Source organism: Mycteria americana, chromosome 15 (genome assembly GCF_035582795.1).
Source record: "Mycteria americana isolate JAX WOST 10 ecotype Jacksonville Zoo and Gardens chromosome 15, USCA_MyAme_1.0, whole genome shotgun sequence".
Classification (NCBI taxonomy): domain Eukaryota; kingdom Metazoa; phylum Chordata; class Aves; order Ciconiiformes; family Ciconiidae; genus Mycteria; species Mycteria americana.
The window spans coordinates 10,349,093-10,373,502 of NC_134379.1; the positions used below are offsets into that span (position 1 = coordinate 10,349,093).

A 24,410-nucleotide genomic window follows, 5' to 3' on the forward strand; every position below is an offset into this window, starting at 1 on the left:
ACCAGGCCAACCCTGTGCTTTGTCATCTTCTGTTCCTCTTCCTCTCCCCCCACATCGCTCCCCTCCAGAAAACCATAAAGCCTGCTTTGGTCAAGCTGAATTCTTGCTAACCTCTTCTGTGCTTAGCCAAAATTATACTGGTCTAGCAAAGTGGTTCCTGGCAGCCATCAAAAGACTGTTATGCTTGTATGCCAGAAATACTGAAAAGAAAGCAACCATTTAAAAAAAAAAAAAAAATCTGTGTCAAAAGTGATGCTCTGTTCTTTAGGAATCCAGTCGTTTTGTACATTTGTAACTACCATTACCTTGCCTGCAGTGCAGGTAACTCAAATCCATTTCATGTTCCGAATAATGTATTAATTTTGTTTGCACAGAAATTGCTATAGACTGTCTACCCTTAACAAAAACAATAATAATCTATCTCAATTTGTGTCCCCTTAGTCTGTAAAAGGTAAGTATTGCAAAACACAGTCCTACCACTCACCGCAGAAAACCATTCACTAACTAGTCTAAAACCTGCGGTAAGCTCAGGAGAGAATGAGCCACAAGCGTATGGTTTCACACCTTGCTAGCTCAGCAGATGCAAACAAGCCACACACATTAAAACTCTGCTTGGCTTATGAAAATGCCAAATGGGTAATAACATGCAACTCAAAAACACATCATCTCAGTACATCATAAACTGTCTTAAATTTATCCCCACAGTGGTGAGAGACAGGTTAATTCTCACATATCCATTTTGCAACCAAGTAGTTTGAACATGAAAACAATTAAAGCACAATTTTATTTTAACATTAGCTAATCTGATTTAAAGATATCTGAAATAATTTTTTGAGTGATGGCATTTTAGGTGTAAATAAGATAATTTAAAGAACAATTATCAAAAGAAGTACGTTGGCTGCTGAAACTCCAAAACAAATTAAACAAGTCAATTGAGGAGAAATTGGTGACAAAGCGACTGGAAGCAGTCCATTTACGCAATAAGCCAGATTTTGACAGCAACAGCATCTTCTGCAAGAAGAGAGAATATTTTCCTCATTTCAAATTATTCAGTTTAGTTCAGAACAATCACTAGTTCATTCCAGGTTGAGAAACAAATTAGGAACTGAAAAAGCAAGTAAACTTGTTTTTTTTTCTTCCAGTCTGCAAACAAGAAGTAGGTGTGGGAGGCTGAGATCTACCAGCTCCAACGCCTTGACAAGCATAGTCTCAAGTCACCATCAGTTTTGTTTGTTTAGTACAGGTCACATTACACTGCTTCGTTATAACCACAAAATAGGCTGATATTTTTTTTCCTAAATACTCAGCACATTTAATATTGCTTATTAGTTTAAAAACAGCAAATGAAAATGTTTGTTTTCCATGTTATAATCAAACTCCAATTTCCACCCAAAAGCAGCTTGAAAAAGATCACAACTGAAAGATTAATCATGTAATAAGTCATCCATCATTTTCAAAAAAAGCATAAAAATAAAGACTAAGTAAATCTATGTAAATGTATACAGTTGCTTAGATGCATACAGAGTATATCCTTCTCATTATTAAGAACAACTTTTTTTTCTTTTTGCCAAGACTACATTTATTTGCAAGCGAGTGCCTTAGAGGTCGTCAAAAGAGAAGAGACAATCTTTCTTTAGGAAAAGAAATAAAAGCTACAAACGTTAAACAAGATTAACATGGGCCATTTCGATCAAGGTCTCTGACTTGTCAACTTCAACCAACACACCCTGTAAAACAGGATATATGTGTGGCATAATAAAGGGTTGAACACTGATCTTTTAACCACAGAACTAGGATAAATATTCAGGTATCACTAAAACCAGTGCATATCATTACCCAGATTCTCTGACACATAACATTTCTAAAAAGCCTGAACAGAAAAAGACAGGGAGAGTCACACCTACGTTTTAACTGTTCTATCCATGTCAAAACTTGTAAATTTTCCCCTCCCCGCTTTAGAAATTCCCCCAGTATCTTTTTTTTAATTCACCTATTTGAATACTTTACATAAGACTTAAAGGTTGCATTTTACTCGAAACTTAAGTGGTGTAGCTTGCAACACCTTATGACATCTCTAGTATCCTCTGTAACAAGGATGCTAAAACTTTGCAGGCAAATAAAATGAACTTTTCCTTTACCGTTACATCTTGATCAAACTCACATTCACAGTTACAAGAGGGCTGGGTTCCTACTTTATAAACAATTTGTATTGAAAGAATTTGGGTCAAGGACAGCCTACTGCCAATAACAGCCTACATCTCCCTACAATTACTGGCCAGTAAGTAGCACAAGTGTCTTAAAAACATTTATTCCATCATGTTAACAAAACTTAATTGGACTGCAAAGGTCTGAAAAAATCACTTTGCCTACTGAGACATCCCCACAAAAGCATTCTCAGAAGTCCCCAAAAGATTAACAAATGGATTGCTGCCACCAAGCAACCTCACCACTTCTCTTTTCCATGTGCCAACTTTGTGCTAAATAGCAACCCTGATATCTCAGCATTACTGGTGCGAGCCTTCTAAAGCAGGCTGCAGTTCAGAAGTAGAGTTTTTATTTTAATCTCTAGTAAAGCACATTTAACAGACCAAAGTAAGGAAGTCGGTTCTGGTTGGTGAGGAAATTTAGGCATTCACTGCTTTTTTTGGATGTGAAAATCAAACTTTATCAACCAGTACAAAATGTTTATTATACACCAGACCACAAAAATGAGATCAGATTCTCTGTTTCCCTGATCAGCACAGTGTAACTTTGTGCAGTAAGTCTGAAACTAACAAGGGACTGTATAGTCACGAAACAGGCTTAATCAATCTTTATTTCTTTTGTGCAATAATAAAACATTTTTGTCTGTTGTTTTCTCTCTTAACAAACATATCTTATAGTTAGCCACACAAAACCAAGCTGAGCTCGGGGGGAGGAGAGATCTTTTTACTTTGAAATGATAACTGCAACTTACAGGCTTTGCTCTGTTGATTCTGAACTGCAATGAATGGAGTTATTTCCTCACATTCCTGTTGTATAATTCTTCCTTCACCAGCCTTCAGCTATCAGCAGATCAGAGCTGGAGTTTACTCTGGAGTTGGCAGTAAACAAAAGAACAAATCTGCACTGTTTCCTCTGAAATAAGAAATTGTAGCCCTTGTCCAAATATATTAAAACATTGAAACATGCAGGACGATTAAGGAGTTGTGTATTAGATAAATGAAGTAGTGTGCTCAACAGATTAAAAAAAAAAAGAGAATAATTAAGTGGAAAGATTTACATATTTATAGAGCACAAACAAGGCATTGTCAAATAATTCTAGCCATCAAATGGAGCCCAATTTAAGTTATAACTGAGTGGAAGAAGTAGCCTGTGGATTCAAACTATCGTGTTAATGAACAACTCGGCTGTTACTTCTTGATGACAAATGCACAATAGTCATACTTTTCCTTAACAGACCTGCAATACATTCGCTCTAGTGCTGAAGCATAAGAGCATCCAGCTTGCAGGGGGAGCCATCTAGGAACTAATAAAAGCCACATTTTTCATTTAAATACCGACTTTCATCTGAAAGTAATAAACAAATATTCAGCTGAAGGGATCTTTAATGAGTTACATGGCAAAAGAGAAATATTTTTTCCTCTTTTTTATTTCTCAGCTCAACATCAGTGGGCACCAGTGCTGTTTCATTTACATCACTGATGTTGTACCTTATCCCCAGACGATGCATTACATCTATGCAACAGCTCTGCCAATGGATGGAAACAGTTTAGCATGGGAAATAAGGAAAAACAACCAGCCCACTACAAACTACAGCCAGGTATTTATTTATTTAAAAGGCAAATGTCCAAGTTCAGACAAGAGGAAGAAAAAAAAAATCTTAAAAAAAAAAAATGAACAGCCCTGCTAAAACGTCCGATACCTAAACCAGCATTTCTCCAGCACATAGTGCTCCCCAGCTTTACACCGTGGGTTTGATCCAGTACTTCTGTTCCACCTTTTGAATCTCATTTAGTTTCTAAGCACTCTGTCAGCTTCTGACTTGGCATCAGCCTTAGCCTGATGGGACCACATGGTAGGTTGAGGACTGCATGACAGGACTGCCAGGCAAAGTGCCAGAAGCAGGAAAGAAAGGGAAATAATAACAACATTTGTAGATAAACAATAAGAGACCATCAGGAAGGAAACCTGCTCTTTCCAAGGTTTAATGTATTAAAACACTGCAGAATGTTCTCACAGCCCAGCGGCAACTGAAACACCCAGCAGCCCTGAACACAAATTGATGACATTCACAATTAAAGAGCTTATGTCCTTCGTTAGCCCAAACAAGTAACTTCTATTCTCTCTCTTTCTCATTTATCTGATTCTCACTAGCTCTTACTCATCCTGAACATCCACCAGCAAGGTCAGCACCATACATGCACATGGTGATGCAAACAAGAAGGCAAAGTGCTTTAGGGAAGGGCAGGCGGGCGGCTTTAGCCATGAGGCTTCCCATCACTCCGGCCTCCTGTGGTGTCTGGACATCAGCGCGAGGTTCTTCTGTAACAGATGGTCACCAAGTCAGACTAAAAAAGAAGTCCCCAAACCTCAGATATCACACACACATATACCCCTAGAGAAGAGGGGGGGAATCAAGACATTTGGGAGTCTGCCACACCAAAAGAAAACACGAGCAACCTGTTTTAGAAGAGTAAACGCTGTCTTACAACCTGCAAAAGCCTTTATTCAGTGGTCTTCCTAGGACATGCAGGATGGCAGAAGCCAAGGGGAAGAAAAAACAAAAACAAAAAAAAGGTTTTAACAACAGGAGTAACTTGCCTTTGCCAGATGATCACCCAATGTTGCAGACCAATCTGTATTTCATATAAGGGCATAAACGACATTTGTATGTCTGAGTTCATACCAAAGGAAACAGACTACTGATCTCTTGAATGTCCTCAAATGATGCACAGACACATTTTAAGCACTTGTTTGTCCTATTATGCTCCGAAATCCAAAATAGACCTTTTATTACAGTATCTCCAGTTTCAGGACACCTAGGCAGTAAACAAGTGATTGGGAATGAGAAACACTTATATTAATAGCAACAACACACTGTTCATAAGTAGAGGTGTCAATTATTACTAGGCAAAATGGACAGATTACCAAAAATACCACCATGAACTTAGCAAAGATAACAAACCTAGTTTCATTTTTTGTTCAAAGACCAAAGAAATTCCAGTTTATTCTGTACAGTTTATCATTGTTTACTTCTTGCTACATTTTTATTAGAATAAATATTTTTAAGCACCTCTCCACTCTAAGAATACCTCCTGCCTTCAAGCATCCCATGGTAGAGACTGCATGACAAGCAGCGTCGAACTTGGGGCAGAGCCCAGCCTGGCTCTTCCACCCTATCCGGCTTCTCTGGGAAGCATCTCACTCGCACGGCCAGCCTTCTGTATTTAATGCCAAATCTGCAAGCTTGCAAAGTGCCTGTAATTCTGCTTCAAGTCACCAATATATGCAAACTGCACCTCTAGAAGAAGACCTGAGCATCTTGGAAAAGAAACCAGACTGACAGATGCTTTTGAAATGGCTGCCTTAAACACTTCTGTGGCCAAGGTCTCATCCTTTACACATGCAGAACTTGTTCCTTCAGCCCGCTGAAATAATGACCATCTCCAACTAAAGAGTATCAGAAAACTCTTGAGTTAGAGATTTTAAAATTTGTGATGCTACACACATGACCTACAATTATTTTAACCACCCAGCCCTGTGAACAAACTCACCTCTCAACTTCATCCCAGTTATAACTTAATAGCATTAGAATTTAAATAATACCTTTCTCTCTCAACTACTTTATTTCACTGTTTACCATTAAATCTTTATATTAGGTACCAGAACAGAGAGAGGAAAGGCTACTTGTTAACTCATTGACTCCAGATGTTCAAGGGTCTACCAAAGCATTACCCAGAAATCAGGCTAATTACATTATACAGATACAGTGCTTGGAAGAACCCTGACCCCACTTTATTCTCCAGGACTTAAACTCTCCGTGTATTTTTATATACACTCAAAAGACAAGGTCAGGCTCACCTTCCTTCTCCCTATTGCATGCACTGGTGGCTCAGTGCAAGCATTATCCAAGACTGTCCTTCCTCCCCCTCCATTCAGATTTAATTCCTATGCAGTAAAAGGAGATGCAGTTAAAAATATTTTGCAATTAGGAAAAAAATCAAGACAGGAATATAGCAGCACTTTAGTACGTCTATCAAGTCTTCAAGCAGGTTACTTGTGGCACATCGGCCAATAGCATGAGATGCTTTGACCTGGAAGCAGAGACAATTTTGACCAAGCTCCAACTCTGACCAAGGAAGCAGAGACAATTTTGGTGGGAGGGAAGCTGTTCTTTTTGCAGCACGCAGGGAGTTGAAGGTGGGCGTTCACAGATGAGCGCAGTTCTCTGCCCCAGAGAACTAACATTTACAGAGGCACATACAAAAGAAAAAGGATCCAATGTTAACACCAGGCACAGTTGTTACATCTACATACATAAACACACAGCACGCCTTCTGAATACGTGAAGATCCCTAGCACCAAGGAACTCTCAAGCCAAACACGGACACAACACGATTAGTAAAACACTAGGATGTGATGACAGCAATAGCAAAAAGATTAGACACATGCAAATCTTCAGCATGCAACCAGAAATTACACGGATCTGATCCTCCACTAGGGTGCCTGGCAGAGCTCCGTCGAAATCAATAGGTCTGCGCTTATTCACACAAGCAGAGCATCAAGAGCACATTGCTCAGTGTAACTGCTTAGGAGTTTCGCTATTATTTATTTCTGGACTACCTGTCTTAATGCGACTTTGCATAAAATACCTCATGCCTAACAAAGTTATGATTAATAGTGTTTTTCTTTCAGCTCAGTTCAGCCCACTGTTTTATTCACTACTGGTCTCACCTCTTCACCTCGTTAACTGCTTTCTTGCTTCTGGCCATCGGAATAGTTCCAAAATTGCTATTCTTTGTTCAAAAAAATACCGCCATTGTAACAGAAGCTAAATTAAAAGACTCATGTCATGAGCAAGGGCAGACTGAAAGTGGCAAAAGACCAAATAAAAAGAGGGAGATTTGTTACTTTTCCTTCCCAAGAGGATTAAGAAAAACATACAAGATTTAAAAAATTGTTCCAGCCCTTTTCCCTGGTGTATGAGAACATGAAAGAGACTCCAATACTCCCTCCAGATCACTTCTGAGAAGAGCCTAAGTAAAAACTGTAGTTTCTTGCATGACTAACATAAGGATACCAATGATGTCATTGCCACCTCTCTGGATCACATCTGTCCCACAAATCATTATTTCTTACTGGCAGCCTTGCAGCACAGGTAAAAAACTCTGTTTAAGGTCTCACTGGGAAAAATGTAGGTGGTATAAGTAACTGCCACCTTTGCTATCTCATCAAAAAAGATTAGCAGGGATGTAGGCCGCCTTCCCCTTTCATCCCCCAAATGGAAAGGTCCTTTTTCAGATGGGGTGGTTGGGAGGGGAGATTTGTCTTGCACCCATATAAAAAGTTGTTGTCTCCTGGGCACATTCGCTTCTTAAAGGAGGAGGAAAAAGAAACAGTGGGATCATAAATCTATGGAGTTATATCTCCCAGAGACCCTCACCTTCCTCATACACATGGTGTTTATCAAAGCAGAAGGTCCGCGGGGCAGGGACCTTGTTTGCTTCAGGGCATGTAAAAAGCACACAGGAGAAAGCAGTGTTTCAGTACTATCAGTTGTCTTAAGAATGACACAAACAAGCTTCCCCTTCTCCCCCCTGCATCTCTACTGTCTGCAAAAACAACAAAACAAACAAAAGGGAAAGAAATAGAAGTTTCCCGTGCCAACAAACCTTTCCACAAACAGTTTTTGTTCCTGACTAGTGAGATTCCATGAAAGCTAGAGAAAGATTATCGATACTCGCTGTGCATGGAAAGGACCAGACACCACAGTGACCAGAGGCAATACCAAACTGTCAAGTGCTGCACCCAAATACAGGACAAGGTATCACACCCCAAAGGGCTTATCCTACTGTTCTAACCCCTTCACAGCTCTCTAATGTTGAAGATGTGAAATGCAGCGTGAAACGAAAAGACAGCAGGACCATCCCTGAACTTAAAAAATAAAATAAATTAAAAAAAAAAAATCCACCAAAACCCAGTCTGTGCATTAGGAGTGACAGATTTAAAGATTTCACTGTTGACGTTAACAGTGACATTTTAAGCATGGGAGGGGGAGCAACAACCCCTCCAAAAAATCAGCAACCACTTTCAATTCTAATGAAATACACATTAAAAATAGAAATTCAAGGTTGAAGAGCCTTTAATGCCCTGTTGAGTATTCAGGGACAGCAGTAAACAAGGTGCTGATACACTTTACACTGCAAACAACGTTAGTGGTGAGCCAAATGGGATGAGCCCCAAATCAGAGTGAAATTTCAATGCACGAAGTTTAACTGTAAGATAAGGGACTGTAATCAAATTACACCACAAATAGGCCCATTCATCCGTAAGCATTATCACAGAGACAGGATTGAATTACAGCTTGGAATAAAACAATTTAAGAAATAAAAAGCAAATTTATTATCTATTTATTATTTTCCTACTGCCAAAGAAAATTTCCCACCTGCATACAAGAATGCTATCCGAGATGAAAATCTAGGGAGAAAACTGAAATACTAATTATCAGGCTGGAAAAACAAGAAGAGTTGGAGTTGTGTTATTTACATTCCCATTCCTCTTTCTGAATAGAGCAACAAAGTCAACGAGCTAAGTGAAGACACAAGAACATGCATTTGCAATTCAAGTTGTTTTGCTGCGAAAGGCCTAGGCAGCTTATAGACATTCAATAAATCGGACAGAGTATTTTTTTTCCTCCCCCTAAAAAAAAAAAAAATTCTCACAGTGCCTTCCGCTACGTTTTTCTTTTTTTTCCCCGAAAGCTATCACAATCCATATTACTCAATACCACAATTTTTAAAGAGAACCAAGTGCAAGGCATGCATTGCCCCTCGTCCTCCTCCAATTTGGCAGCATTGAAACAGCACCTTTTAAAACAAACACGCGTGTGGACGATTCGCTCTTTCAGTAAGTGCTGCAAGGAACAACAACCGGGGGGAAAAAAAAAAAAAAAAGAGCGAGAGGAAAAAAAACCACTCCTCCTCCTCTGGTTGCTGCCGTTGCCTTTGTTGTCCGGCGGTCGCCCCGTGCCTGCAGCCCGCCCGGCCGGCCCCCGGCCCCCACCTGTTTTCATCCACCCGCTCACCGCAGAGCGCGGCTGCCGGGCGAGGTGGCCCGGGAAGGGCAGCAGGAGGCGGGAGCCTCGCTGGGGGCTGCCCTCCAGCGCTGCGGGGGGACCCCAAACTCCGCGCTGACCCCCGTCACCATCTCCCAGGCTTGGGATGGGGGAGGTGTGGGGAAGACCCAGGTGTCCCTCCTCGCCCCCAAAAGCCCTGCCCTCTGGCGAGGAGGGTGTCCCCCTCACCCCAGCACCCTGACTTCTTGCAAGGAGGGTGCCCTCACCCACCCCGGCACCCTGCCCCTTTACAAGGAGGGCGTCCCCCCCACTCCAGCACCCTGCCCCTCTGCAGGAAGGAGGGTACCCTACCCCCTTGCAAGGAGGGTGCCCCCCACCCCCACAGCCTGCCCCCTTTCAAGAAGGGTGCCCCTCACCCCAGGACCCTGCCCCCTTGCAAGAAGGGTGTTCTCCAGCCCAGGACCCTGCTTTTTTTCAAGAAGGAGGGCGCCTCCCCCCCCCCCCCTTGCAAGAAGGAGGCTGCCCTGCCCCCTTGCAAGGAAGGTAACCCCCACCCCAGCCCCTTCTCAGGGACGGAGGGTGCCCCCAACTCCAGCACCCTGCCCCTCTGCAGGAAGGAGGGTGTCCTCCCAGCACCCGGCCCCCTTGTAGCAAGGAGGATACCCCCCCAGCACCCTGCCCCCTCGCAAGGAGGGTGCCCCCCAACACCCTGTCCGCTGGCAAGGAGAGCGCCCGGCCCCTCGTGAGGGAAGCGCCCCCAGCCCCCGCGCTGCCCCAGCCCCAGCACCTACCTCGTCTTGGAGGACAGGAAAGCAAGTTTGATTAATCCATAGGTAAACAACTGGATGCTCTCCTTGGCTATGCTGGCCACTCTGAGCCTGTGCTCTAGGATGTGCAGTTCCATCTTTTCCTCTTTCTCATTTGTAGTTCATCTATCCCTGGGGTTTATTTTGTGTTTTTGAATGGGGAGGGGGAGGGGGGCTGTTATTGTCGGTGCCTTTTTTTTTTTTTTTTTTTCCCCCTACCCCGGCTCCTTCTTCTCCTTCCCGGCTCCGGGGGCGGGGAAGGGCGGGCAGGGGGGGATGAGGGAGCAGAAGGTGCAAAAGTTGGACCGGCGGGGGAGGCCGGCGGGGCGCGGAGCGGAGCCGGGCAGGGAGGCAGCGGAGCCCGGAGTGCCGAGCAGCTGGTGCTCGCTGGAACAAACAACTTGCCACTCAACCCCGGCCCAGCGCGCCTGCGCGCCGCCCCGCCGCATGCCGGGCCTTGGAGTCCGCGCCGCCGCCGCCGCCGCCGCCGCACGGGACGGGACGGGACGGGACGGGACGGGACGGGACGGTCCGCCCTGCCCTGCCCTGCCCTGCCCTGGGGAGGGGGCCCGGGCAGCCCCCCCCACCGCACCGCCGCTGCCTCCAGGTGCGATTTCGACCAGTCACTTAAAAAAATAAAAAGGAAATTTATTACAAATACTTGTAAGCCACCAGCCTTTTTTTTTTTTTTTGGTTGGTTGGTTGGTTTGATTAATTTTCATTGCACCTATCGTTCGACTCGGGGAGGCGAGGCACATAGGGCATCTGGAAAATCTTTCACAACCCAAAAGCCAGCAGAAAGGAGAACTTCAGAAGTTTTCATTAACAATAGGGAAATACTGAAATCTTACCCTGTTTATTCTGCTAGGTGGCAGATAGGGAGTCCTCATCTATTTCTATTCCTCATCTATTTCTAAGTAAAATCGCAGTTGTTCAGAACATAAAACCAGCCTTGTGTGTGTGACAGTTGGTAACGCTGGAAGGGTGAATGGCCTGTTTCTCCCAGTCCTCGCCCCACTCCTCAACAAGGAGGTTGAAGGGAGGTAGGAATGGATGGACCTTCAAACCAGCACCCCAGAAGTGGGGCTGCTCTGCCAGCGGGACTGCCACAGGGCTGGCACCAAGACACTGCCCCAGCCATGTTGTTTGTGAGCGCCGGCTCCTCTGCACAGAGCCCCACTACCACCACGCAGACTAAAACAGGAATTAGATTCAGGCTTGGGGTGTTCTTAAAACAGGACTTGGGCCATAAACCTGATTTTAGCTTCTGTGCAGGGCTCCCTTTGACTTCAGATCACACTGATTCTGCCATGAACAACAACAACAATAATACCACCTAGATCACTATGGCACTTTTCATTAGCAGATCTCAAAGAGGCTTTATAAAGACCATCAATAGCAACCCTTCTGTTCTACACATGGGGAAACTGAGGCACAGGATGTATCCAAGGGCGCAAGATCAGAGCTCCGTTAGCCAAGCCCCACTCCAGGCCAGTCCTCTTCCCTATACAGAAGGAATAGCTTCTGCAGTTGTAAATTAAACTTTTAGGGCCTGTATTCTTGTGGCAGAAATCCCTTGAATCCAGCTCTGGAGACAAGCTTCTGAAACTAAGATTTCCAAACCCTTTCTATTCTGTTAGTTCCCATTGGATGGCTGTATTTCTCCCCTGGACATGTCTGTTCTTCCTCTGCCCGTGGTCATACTTCTGAAAGGCTGTCTTAATTTTGTTATATCCCAAAAGGAAAAAATTGAAATTAAGAGGCATTCATATCAATAGTTAGTTTAGTTGAAATCATTCAGAGGAAAGGCAACAAAGATGAAATATCAAGTCTCTACTTCATTTTTTAAAAGCATTTAAAAACCGAGGAGTTGTTTTCCTTTGTTGCCTCACACAGAAGTTCAGATGACTGTAGGCGTTGCATTTTAGGAAGCTGAAGAGGGTTTTTAATCTGCTTCCACTGCCAGTTCAAGGTCTTGGTCTTCAAAGCTCTGAATGTATCTGCACTCAGCTACAAAAAGTGCCTGCACCTGCATCTACAAATCACAGACATATCTGTGTTCCTTGGGGACAATGCAGACCACAGAGTCCAGAAGGAAGCAGCCAGGGACAAATCACACACCGTCAAGGTTGTTGTGAGCTTCCAGAGGAAATCAGACAAATGTAGCCTGAATCACTTCTAGGAAATGCAGCAAAATTTTCCTCTTTTAAAAGACTTTTCCATCATAATCAGGGCAACATTCACAACAACAACTCTTCCCCTTCCCACTTAGAGAAAAAATGTGCTGCCCCCAAGCAGCACTTTCTCAACCCAGAGAGGCCAGACACTCCAGGAAGGCCACCAGGGATTATGCTATTACCAGTCTAATTACCACAGAAACTGCTTACATGAAACAATGAGAGATGGTAGAACAAACCCAAAGGTAAAATCAGTGGGGACCTTTTGAAGCAAGCAAATCATCAGATACTTTGTTCTGCCTGCAGGGAAGGAGAAGAGAGGCCCTGAGTTAGTCATCTGGATTTACTAAAAAAAGAAGAATCAAGCAAACAAGCAAAAAAAATCCCCCAAAACTCACAAAACACAAAAATACTTCTTCATTTTGTGAGTTTACATCTGGTGCTCTCCAAAATTGCAATTTCTTTCCTGGGTCTGGTCAGCTGCTATGGCTTTCCAAGTCTTTCAAAGAAGGCCTGAAGGCCTCTCTGAGACGGAAACACAGACTTCATGGCTACGTGAATCTTCACATAGCTGACTATAGGAAGCACTAGGAAAATATAAAGCCCTACCAACACCCAACCCAATTTTCTACATGTGACAAATATGCCTAGCTCAGCACAGGCAAATTTTTCAAGAGCAGGCAACCTGGCAATTAGCCAAAATACTATTAAGTGCCCCCTCCTCCAGCTGTCATTAGTATTCAGATCTCTCTCTCCCTTGTTGCCAGGTATACCTGGGAGATTCCGTGCAGGGAGCAGCCTAGAATGTGGTGTTATTATATATAACATGCTATAATATCTTTTGATTATTGCAATTCCAAGTTTTCTGTATTTTTGCAGCTTGAAAGGACTCACTTGGCCCAGCCACAGAGCAGGGACCTGTTGTGAAAGATGATGTAACCACACTTTTTATTAAAACCAAAACCCATTCCCTGCCCACACAGCTTCCAATGTCAGTTACCGCAGCACATGCTGGGCAGACAGAACAAAGAAACGGGGAGAACGGACAAGAAAACAGGAAGATGAGAGAGCAGCAAAGCAAATCTCAGTATGAGGACCAGGCACCATGAGTCATCTCCTGCCTGGATGGAGAGCAGAGCACTTATGAGCCATCAAAAGTAGATGAGATTTCTAAGTGCTCTAGGTCAGATACCACCCATAACGCTAAGCAAAACTTGGGGTTTGAAGCCTTCAGGCTAGAGGCGGGGGCTTTCCCTGGTGGAAGACTGCAGACTGTACTTGGACTGATGGGCAGTCTTCAGATATCTCAGCTTCTGCTCACAATCACAGGGACCTTCTTACTGGTGAGCAGGACAAGAGCCATCTCCTGTTTGCCTTGGGGCACTGTCTGTCTACAAGTGAGGTCCTCAGAAGAAATGCAGTGTTTTATGAAAAACCTGAATTCAAGATGATCTGTATTTTTGCCTTGAACATTTACCTCAGCAGCAACCAAGGTACAGCCAGGTACAGGTCACCAACAGTCCTTTGGAAGACTCTAGCTCTTGTGAGTCTGAATACAAAATTCCACATGAAGCACGCTGCAGTCCAACACCCAAGTTTCTGCATGCAGATTGCTTCCAAACCAAACGGAAACACTCAACAACAATCAGTGTTTCAGGAAAAAGAAATTTAAAAAAAATGTAGAAACAGTTTAGGTGAAAGGAATGTAATTACACACTGTGACGAACAGTTCATGAAGATCAGCACTGTACACAGAGGAAAAATAAAGGAGAATTTCTAATCACGTGAGTCATGTTTTATGCAGTTACTCCAAACTACAGCAGGATATTTCGGTATTATTTTATTTAGATGGTGGACGGAAGTTCTTAAATCATTTGTGGTCTTTTCTGATACCATAAAAAAGCCCCAACTTACCCTACCTAGTTTCTCAAAGATGAAGCTTTGGTAGCCTTTTACAGATGGATTTTAACATGCAGTATCTGAATTTTTGGCAATAAAACCTCATTTTCAAAAAAATAAATATAATTTAGATTAAATTCTCTCACATGATTTGTATGACATTGCACTGCTGCAAATTTAACATTCTCTGCTGTTGGCAGAATTACGCTCTTCTTTCAGAAACATCTGAAGTTCAACAGCATCTTGACCTCTGACTAGGGCTTGTAACAGCTTCTAAGATCTAAAATAGCAGATAATACAAGCCCTAATGTGAATGATGTAATGGCAATACCCTGGATAAATATGCCCAAGGCAAGATGAATCCAGTGTCGCAGTTGTTTATACTAGCATTTGCTTTTCTGCAGTAGACAGAGCATATGAAGTTCTTAGCACGTCTATAGCTCTGGTGTGAAACCAGGGTCAGTGTGCATTTCTGGGGTCCCTTTCAGACGCAGTACGTAAGGGACACAGCAATCTGTTCCAGCTTCTAAGCTCAGAGAGTACTTTTTGAATGCAGACTGTGTTTAAAGCTTTGAGGACTGGAGGTATCTTCAGGTCAGTCACTGGTTTTGACCAAGAGGGAAGCCATCACATTTCTTAACAGTCTTAACCAGTTTATTCTGAGAAGAAAGTTACTAAGTAACTATAATTATCCTGGAACTCCTTGCTTAAGTTAAACAGGCCTTTTTGACCCAGGGAAGGTAATGCTTCTTTAGACAAACAGGTAAACAAAGCCACAGAAAGGCAGGCAATGAACCAAGGTCACACCATTAGTTATTACCATTTTTGGAAGTACAATTCATAGGCTACTGCTTGATCATGAGACCTCTGTGAGGTTGTTTGAGGCAGACAGACAGGATGGGTTTACAAGCTGCTATCTTAACACTTCAGTGACACTTAGTCTCTTCTTAAAAAATCAGTTCTTTAAGAATAATCATGTGTAAAAATTAAAAAAAAAAAAAAAGGAAAAAAAAAGCTTCCCAAATGATAGCTTCTGGGCTTGCTTGTGAAAAATTACCCATTTGTTTAATTGAAAAGAGCGATTTATCAGGCTAATTTCCTTCTAGCAACCAGAGACCTTTCAACACTTGATTGCAGTTAATGTGCCAGTGTTTCAAAGCATTTTATTCAACTCTCAAATAAGCTAATGAAGACCTTTAATTTACTATTGAAGTACAAAGTGGGCCGAGCAGGTCAGACATTTCATGCTCCCAGGGCAGCAGAGGTGCAGTTGAGACTCTGCTGTTGCATCAGCTCCTCAGAGAGGCAGAGGTGTCCTGCAGGGTTGCTGGGGGAGGCCAAACCAGTAAAAGGATGTGCAGAGGCAGCTCCCACTCTGGGTACAAGCCATATTACCCCTAACCTGAATAGCAGCAAAGAGCTCCAATTAAACATTCACATGCCAGCTTGCAAATGGAGATTGTACACCTAAATACCTTGGTCAGGAACGACAAAACCTCACCTCTTGGTTCCCCCATCTACGTTCTATGCTTTGGTGACACCGAACAGCTACTGTCCTAGAACAACAGAAAACAGTGGGACTCCCAGTGCTGGGCTGGGGAAAGGAAGCTTTAGCACTTGTAATCGATGTTACAGAGCCTCTGGATAGAAGGGATGAAATAGCACATACCTGTCATGTATAGCTGGACATAGTGACTACCAACTGCAGTACCAACCAACTGCAAGTAACTGGCCAAAACTCAGTATGCCACAAAGTGGCAGGCAAATACTGTCCCCATCTAAGGCAAGCAAAATTTGCTCAACCTTGGCCTGTGAGGAGCCAAGCATAAATATTTGGCCTCAGTATTTTGCTCCAATTCCTTCTTCTCTTAGGTAGTGGTTGGCAAAGCTTGTCCACATCCTTGGAGATTCAATGGCTATAGCCACTCCTATGAATCCCTCATTCTCAGTAACACCTAGAGGCATTAATAAGCTGCACCTATGAATTTACTGGAAACATTCAAAGTCTAGAAGGGAAAATGATTATTAACAAAAGGAGGAAAAGTAGTGCACGTGTTGCTGAACCAAAACATCACATGAGATAGAAGCTGATAGTTTCCTAGCTAAGATGCTGATCACACTCGTTTACTGATCAGGTGAGCTACTTAAACCTGTTTGTTGCATAAGCATTATTGAAACAGACCCAGTTCAGCCCATTAGCTCTACGCAAAGCCAGGTGAAATAACTAAAGTAACCTCCACTTCATGAAGGCTGAAAATCATTGTTGATGCAAAACTGAGACAGCATGGCTCACGATGTGGGAAGGACGTCTTCACAGCTACTAGGAGGTGTTAAAGATGACCTTATCCTCTCATTTACTTCTGATACTGAAATAGGCAATTGAAGAAAATATCCCCCCCCCCCTCCCACCAGCCTCCTGAAGATCAACACATCTGCAAACACATTCTGCAAACCTAAGGGAAGAAAGCCAGATTGTAGCCTGCCTTATCTCTTCTGACTTGCTAAATGTATTTCAGGCCTCAAGCATCACATGACTGTACATAACGTGTGGATACAATAACTAATGTGGCTTTCATAACGGATCAGCAGGGATCAGCAATGTTGAACAAACACCCTTATTTGCAAAAGCACCTTCCCAGCCCATGAAGCAGGTGACCTTGTCTCCCAAGGGTTACAGTGCAAAGTTAATGATCCGCAAATTAAGGATTAGAAAGTCGTGTGAAATTTATCCACAGCTCCCCCTTAACCTCACCGTTTTGCACTGAATCAAACAAATGCTGTCACTGCTCTATAGAAACCTAGTGCAATAAAAAAGGCCGGTTCCTGGCAGCGCAGGAGGCAGCGGACAGTGCATTTGCTGCAAGAAGGCACCTGCTGGTGGGGACAAGAGTTCATGAGAAAGCATAGATCAGTATCTTTTGAATGTCCTTTGTTATACCTCCAACTGAAGAACATAACACATCTCTCACATAGTCCTGCCTAGTCACATGGTAGACTAGGTAGGACTCCACAGCAATCTGGGGACTCCTGAAGATCAGGTCAAAGAATAAGCTATTAACATTTTCCAGAACAGTTTTCTACACACTGGAAAGTTCCGACTGTACAGGATGAAATCCTGTATGCTCTGCTGGACCACAGGATTCAGGTATTCAGAAGATTTAATTCCAGATGAAATGCCACATGGAAAAATTCCCTGCACATTGCCTCTCACATTCTCAATAAATTACATTCTGTACCTCGACAGTGAGAAGGCCTTATTTGCCCATGTATTTATAGAGTAACCTTATGTGCACAGAAGGCAAATACAGTTCTGACCACGCTATGCTTCCCTTACAACTGGTGTAGCTAAGTTGGGCTCGCAGGGTTTTGCCATTTCCACTTGAGGACCCCTTGAATCTCTTGGTCAATATAACCTCTGGATAAGTCCTGGGGCTTTTTTGACTTTGTGGGCCTGTGAACGCCATGCTCTTTCCTCGCTAGGCAGTTTTTGGCTGTGACAATGCATGTACTGCTGTTGAAGCTGGCTTTAGAAGTTGCAGCCTGCCCTAAGGGACTAATTCCTACACATTTGCTGTGCTAGCCAAAGCTTTTGTCTGGCTGTGGGACTGACAGGGAGCTCCTGTGACAGAAATTCAGCAAAGAAGAGGAAACAGTGAATATTTTAAATCCACTCTAACGCCTGCTCCCTTTAAGAGAAGCTGAGGCAAGCTTGCAGGAATCCCAGTTAGGCAAGGCGGCTTTGCTGAGACAAAGCAGGGCCTGTTGGTCATTTGTCTGTAAGAGGCGGAGGGCCTGAGCTGGCATGTCCAGGTCTCTCTTGGCAGGAGCTCCAACAGGGAAGCAGCCTGGTCTCACTAACAGCCTCCATTTCCTCCAGCACATTGTCAGCATCCATTCCCTCCTGTTTGTCTTCTTCAGAAGGGACTTTTTTCACGTGATTACTTTGATACAAATGAGCCCTTCTGGAGTGATTTAGAAGATAAAGCCCAGTTGTTCCTATAGTCTCTAACATGGGGTCTTCCTTCAAGTATCTCAACCCTTTTGATTCCAGACAGCACATTCCAGCAAATACTTGAAAATACTCTCCTCCTCTTGCCTCTCATACCAGGATAAGATTTTTAACCCATTGTTATCCCTTGAAAAGAGGATACAGCAGCATGCACAGCAACTACTCTCAGGCACTCCATGGAGTTTAATACTAGAGATAGAGCAAAACCAAAATGGAGGTACTAAAGAGACAAAAATAACTGCACAATTAGGAAATGTACACACATTTGCCTATACAAGGCCTGCTTCTATAACACTTGGGAGTCATGTATAATTGCTTCAGGCTCCAATTTGCAAGTGCAAAAATCACGGAAATGTCATATCTATCAACAGGATACCTCTGCAGAGAACTAGAAATGTGTTTTCACATCTTCAGATTGTGTGTTCCACCATGGTGACCAGGGAATACTTTTTACTTGGTTTATACACCATATTTGTAGATTCATAGATGCTGCAAGGGAGGAGCTGCTGAAATAAATTCAGCGATGAACGTAATGAGCTGCAGAACTGGACCATCTTGCCTTGAATCCTGTTTCTTGCCATCAGCAGCAAATGCTGATGGCAGAATGTAAGAATAAGACATTTTTGTAGCCTCTTCTGCTGCACCCTGACTAGCGTCTAACAGGTACAAAACCTCACATTCTTCTAAACCACTCTGTAGACCTTGAGCCTTTATTTTAAGAGCAAAATTTTAGTAGTAATAATCTGAGTGCCCTGAGGAACAAAAGCTGAATTAAGGAACAAAGCATCTTTAAGACAGCAGGGGAAAAACCACTGAGATATTTTAAAATGGAACATTACAAACACTGAAAACAAGCAGACTAAAGAAATGGGACAGCGAGACACACAGGGGAGCAAGTGGAAGGAGGCAGAGTCAACTGCATAGAAAGTTTGCTTTATATAATACATTTCCACTCCTAGGCTTAAATCATGGCTTTCCTCTGCCACTTGCCTCAATAAAAAAACAACAGCAAAACCAACATGAAGAACATTCCAGCTTTGGGGATCAAGGGAGAAATTCAGGCACTAGGTTCTATAATATGGTCACACATATCCCCCTCCCAAGTGCTTTCTCTCCCCCTGCTATAACCACCCATGTCTTTGTCTGGAGAGCTGACAGGTTTAAATAGAGCATATAAAACTGGCTGTTTTCAAGATTCCATTTCTGCCTGTATCAGACAGCATGTAACAGACTTCTTTACACTCAGAGTCACTTTTTCAAATTTCAGTTTTGATTACTTCAGGGCTGTGTTTCACACTATGCTGTTATTTATTTTAATGAACTGTGCCTACTCTATCATTTGGTTCAAACTAGGAGATCTTTGGAGCTGTTATGCTACGCACAAATTCAGGATGATACAGCAAAGTAACCTAAATGGAATGAGGCCAAACAACATGTAATCATGTCTAACAAGGAGGGAGGGTAGAGAGTGCAGAGGGGGATGGGTGGGGAGAAGTGGAGATGCAATAAATACCGCGCACAGAAAACCAATGCTTCTTACTATACGCAAGGCCTGACATACAAACAGGAGGACAGCTCTGGCTGAGAGGGCAAGATCTGGCAGTCAAGTGGACAGACAGTGAAAGCCATTTTCTGAACGGGCAGCTGATTTTTTTGTAGTGGCCTGTTTTCACAAGGGGGGAAATGTAGTCCTAGAGAAAGAACCCTGTGGTAATTTGCTCTTAGTTTTTTTGCATTGCTGTTCATGACTAGTACAAAGCAGAAAAGGAAAACGAAAACGGAGTTACACCATTGCTTTTGCTCCAGTAGGCTGAATGACAGAAAGGTGTCTGCACTGGAATAATTTGTCCCAAGGGGAAATGATAATGGACTAAACTAGGTACACAGTATCTGTTTAACTTAGGAACATGCAAAAAGAAAAAGAGCAGGAGATAATGAAGCCTAAGGAAGAGCAGAAGTCCTAGAAGCTTTTATTCCTTCCTCATATACTAACCACACTCATGGAAGCATTTAATGTTGTTCTCCAAATTCTTGGACAAGAACCTATAACTAAGCATACCAGAACTCCCCCTACTGAGGAGCTACCACAACCACAACTAAATATTTGGGGAATTTCTTTGGCGAAAGACTTCTCTGTTGGAAAGTGCTGATTTGTTGAAACCAAAGCTTTCTGTGGAAAAATGTCAGCTTCAATGAAATATTAGCTGGGATGAGGTTCTTGTGCTCACAGCGCAATTGCTTGGCAAGACCAGGCAGATACAGCATTCCTTCTGGGGTTCTTCTGCACTGTCCGTATACCGCAGGGTCAGACAGACGAGCAGACAGACATACAAACACAAACCAGAAAGGGCAACCATTTTAGTGTGGAAGGCCAGATTTAGAAGAGGTGTTTGAACCTGGCCTTTCCCATTGGGCTGCTACCGTATGGGAAGGGGACTGGTTCCTGTCTCAGTATCTTTCTTCAAAAGATAGGCTTAGGCGCTTTGGTTTTCTTTTTCAAGAAGAGAACAAACAAAAAGACAAAAGCATTAAACTTTTCATGAAACAGCACTCTGTTCCCACTCTCTAGTTTTAACACAAATGATATCATTGCACTCACACTAGGGACTTGATAATTATTTTGGCTGAAGAAAACTAAACAAACAAGAACAAAACCTTGTAACTCTGTGTGATAGCGCTACGTTTGGAAAGATTAAGCATAAGACTTAAAATGAAAGAAATCCTGCCTCACTCTCTACCCTTCAGCCTGAGGCTGACTTTCCTTGCATGAACACTTCCATGCTTGTTGCCAGCACCATTTCACTAAATCAGTGGAACAAGGTGCAAGCTGGGCCCCCTGACTAGGAGAAGAGCATTTTCTGACAATGTTTAAAAGCCCTAGAAATCTGTCTGAAAATGCCAGGTCCTCTGTTTAAATGATGTGGCTGCAGTAACATTTTGTTTGAAAGAACCTAACTGCAGCAAGTTGGGGTTTTTTAGGTGGAAAACAGAAAGGCTGTTTCTGGTTCTTGAATCTCATTCTATGCTATCACGAGCAACCGCATTATTTAACTCCCTTCCCAAACACCTCAGGCCCCATATATGCCAAGGACTTTTAAAACAGCTCAGGTGCTTGGCAAATTCTTAGTTAGCTCAACCTGGGTGTGCATTTGTCCATGCTGATGGCTGCACGAGGGCTGTTGCTGCATGCACTCAGGGTTGAGGAGCTTGATGTGCTGCTCTGTGGTGTCTCTGCTAAAGGCAAGTGACACATGTTTCACTGTAGCTGTCCTGAGTCCAAAGAGAACAGTGCCTCCTCCTGATTCTATGTTTCCAAGGCAACATCATCTACTAGCTTCAAGTCACTATCAAACTTGGACAAAAACAAATGAAAGAATTACCTTCGGATACATTTATATGCCTAGCAATAAAATATGCCGTTTAAAAGTGTTTTTGGTTGGGTTTTTTTGGAAGCCACAAGCCATGAAAACAGGATGAAGACAAAGTCTTGCAGACACTGCTTGCTGGAATACAGTTGAGCGTAAATTAATTGAGTTTCCAAGCAGCAATGAAGACCAGTCCACAAACAAGCTGTGAGCCCGCAGCCACCTTGACACAAGTCTGCAGTTAGGATTAAAAGCTGAACCACAGCCGTTTCAAAAACCATGGCATTATCTCATCTTAAGTCCTTTTGTTGCTCCAAAATAAGCTTTATTTGTGGATCAGTATTATGCAACTGATATTTTTATGTTCCTCATTTTTTTTGTACACAGTCACAGTAGTGGCAACGAGTGATAATGCCTCACACTTTAGGGTTTGCTGATGTATAAACCACTCCAGGGGGAACCGCCCAGGGAGAAAGCAACAATGACCCATGCATTAGCCATATACAGATGGTCGAGAAGAGTTAAAGCATGCTGCTGTGCCATCAAACCTTCCCAAGCAATTATCGAAAGAAAGGTTAGCAGAGACACTTTGGTGTGCCTCTGTGTTTGCCCATCAGGTTTTTAAGCTGTAAAACTCAAGCGCTAGAAAAGGCCAAGAAATTTCGAGAGTCACTTGGTGAGAGGGAGGGGCTATTTCCCAAATCATGGGTCAATGGAAATCTGCTGTGACCAAAACAGTAAGTAATAGAAAGATTGCCCCCATGTCACAGCTTCTGCTAGGATATTGACTTCCAGCATCCACATGACCGTATCTGACTGACAAGGTGGCCATGATTCAATTAGCCATCTGTACAGACCCACCTTTAGTACTATTGTGGACATAAAGAAGTACATCTAGAAAAGGAATAACAAATCTATCCCCCCAAATACCATAAAAAGATTATATTCCTAAAATGCAGAGGTTGAATATCTGATTGATGCCAATCACTGATTTATTATATTTTTTTCCTTTTGCTTCATAAGATTTTTTTCCTGAAAATGTGTCCCACTTGCTTAGATAATCCAGCCTAAATACTTACAAGCTTTGTAGGAAGTTATGGTTTGGCTATAGCTTTTTGACTAATGGTAGGAGAAAGATCCATAACATAATCCTGTAAGGCTCGATTCAGTCACACTTCAAAATCAGATTTTGGCGCACTTGTCATCTCTGTATTTAGAATCATTGACACATATTTACAGCCTTTTAAGTCTGTTTCTTCCCAACTTTCAGTCTAAACATTTCTTTGAAAACACAGAAATATCCATGACAAATTAGAAGACATGCATCAAATGACTGATCACAGAAAGCTTCATCTAATCAGCAAGAAGAATATTACTATTACACCATTGTCCAACACAGGTGCAAAGATTGTTTATCAGAAAGGTACCTTGCTAGTAATGCAGGCTTGCCAGACTCAAATTCTCTGAACACAAAAGGCTTGATAATGAGCAGAAATACCACGTTTGGACCACTACTGCAAAGCTACAGTGTTTTTTTTTTTTCTTTTTACTTGTCACTCAAAAAGGAAAAAAGGAACTTCTATGCAAGCGCCTTTGCTGTACGTTATAAGAAATTATTACAAATCTGTCCGTGTCCCCACCCCCCCCGCCCCCTAAGGGGATTCTTTCTGGAGAGAATGGCATTGCTAAAGCGTTGAGAAAACAGAATGCAGGCTGCCCCCCAGACATAGCATAGTCCGTATATTACATCCTGTTTTATCTGCTCCAACAGCCGGTGGAACAAATTTAGACAGTCAGGATAACGATGTCACTCACATATTGTGGCCATGTATTGGGTTTGCGTGGCAAGGTTTTGGTAGTGGGGGGGCTACAGGGGTGGTTTCTGTGAGAAGCTGCCCCTGTGTCCAATAGGGCCAATGCCAGCCGGCTCCAAGACGAACCCTCCGCTGGCCAAGGCCATCAGCGACAGTGGTAGTGCCTCTGTGATAACATATTTAAGAAGGGGGAAAAGTTACTGTGCAACAGCAATCGCAGCTGGAGAGAGGAGTGAGAATATATGAGACAAAGACCTCTGCAGACACCAAGGTCAGTGAAGAAGGAGGGGGAGGAGGTGCTCCAGGAGCTGAAGCAGAGATTCCCCTGCAGCCCATGGAGGTCGACAGTGGAGCAGATATCCACTGCAGCCCATGGAGGACCCCAGGCTGGAGCAGGTGGGTGCCTGAAGGAGCCTGTGATGCCATGGGAAGCCCATGCTGGAGCAGGCTCCTGGCAGGACCTGTGGCCCTGTGGAGAGAGGAGCCCAGGCTGGAGCAGGTTTGCTGGTAGGACTTGTGACCCCATGGGGGACCTACGCTGGAGCAGTCTGTTCCTGAATGACTGCACCCCGTGGAAGGGACCCACGCTGGAGCAGTTTGTGAAGAACTGCATCCTGTGGGAAGGACTCATGTTGGAGAAGTTCATGGAGAACTGTCTCCCATGGAAGGGGAGAAGTTTGAACCTCCATGCTGGAGCAGGGGAAGAGTGTGAGGAGTCCTCCCCCTGAGGAGGAAGGAGCAGCAGAGACAACGTGCAATGAACTGACTGCAACCCCCATTCCCTGTCCCCCTGCACCACTGGGGGGGAGGAGGTAGAGAAAATCAGGAGTAAAGTTAAGCCTGGGAAGAAGGGAGGGGTGGAGGGAAGGTGTTTTAAGATACAGTTTTTATTTCTCATTATCCTACTCCAATTCGATCGGTAATAAATTAAATTAATTTTCCCCAAGTTGAGTCTGTTTTGCCTGTGCCTGTAATTGGTGAATGATCTCTCCCTGTCCTTATCTCAACCCCCGAGCTTTTAATTATATTTTCTCTCCCTTGTCCAGCTGACAAGGGGAGTGAT

The 24,410-nt window shown here is 43.3% G+C and overlaps 1 protein-coding gene and 1 long non-coding RNA gene across 2 annotated transcripts in view; both read right to left on the reverse strand.

Annotated features, from left to right (window-relative positions):
• Nucleotides 1-10,495, reverse strand: part of CASTOR2 (cytosolic arginine sensor for mTORC1 subunit 2) — a 125,929-nt gene extending 115,434 nt beyond the window's left edge. Inside the window, exon 1 of the mRNA XM_075518459.1 lies at nucleotides 10,069-10,495. Coding sequence (XP_075374574.1) covers nucleotides 10,069-10,181 — 113 coding nt within the window. The 5' untranslated portion in view covers nucleotides 10,182-10,495. The remainder of the gene's footprint in view (nucleotides 1-10,068) is intronic.
• Nucleotides 3,891-6,437, reverse strand: LOC142417576 (uncharacterized). The gene is made up of 3 exons (XR_012778057.1): nucleotides 6,337-6,437; nucleotides 6,064-6,150; nucleotides 3,891-5,021 (listed from the first exon to the last, which is right to left on the reverse strand). It is a non-coding gene; the product is annotated as an uncharacterized LOC142417576 (long non-coding RNA).
• Nucleotides 10,496-24,410: the final 13,915 nt, after the last annotated feature.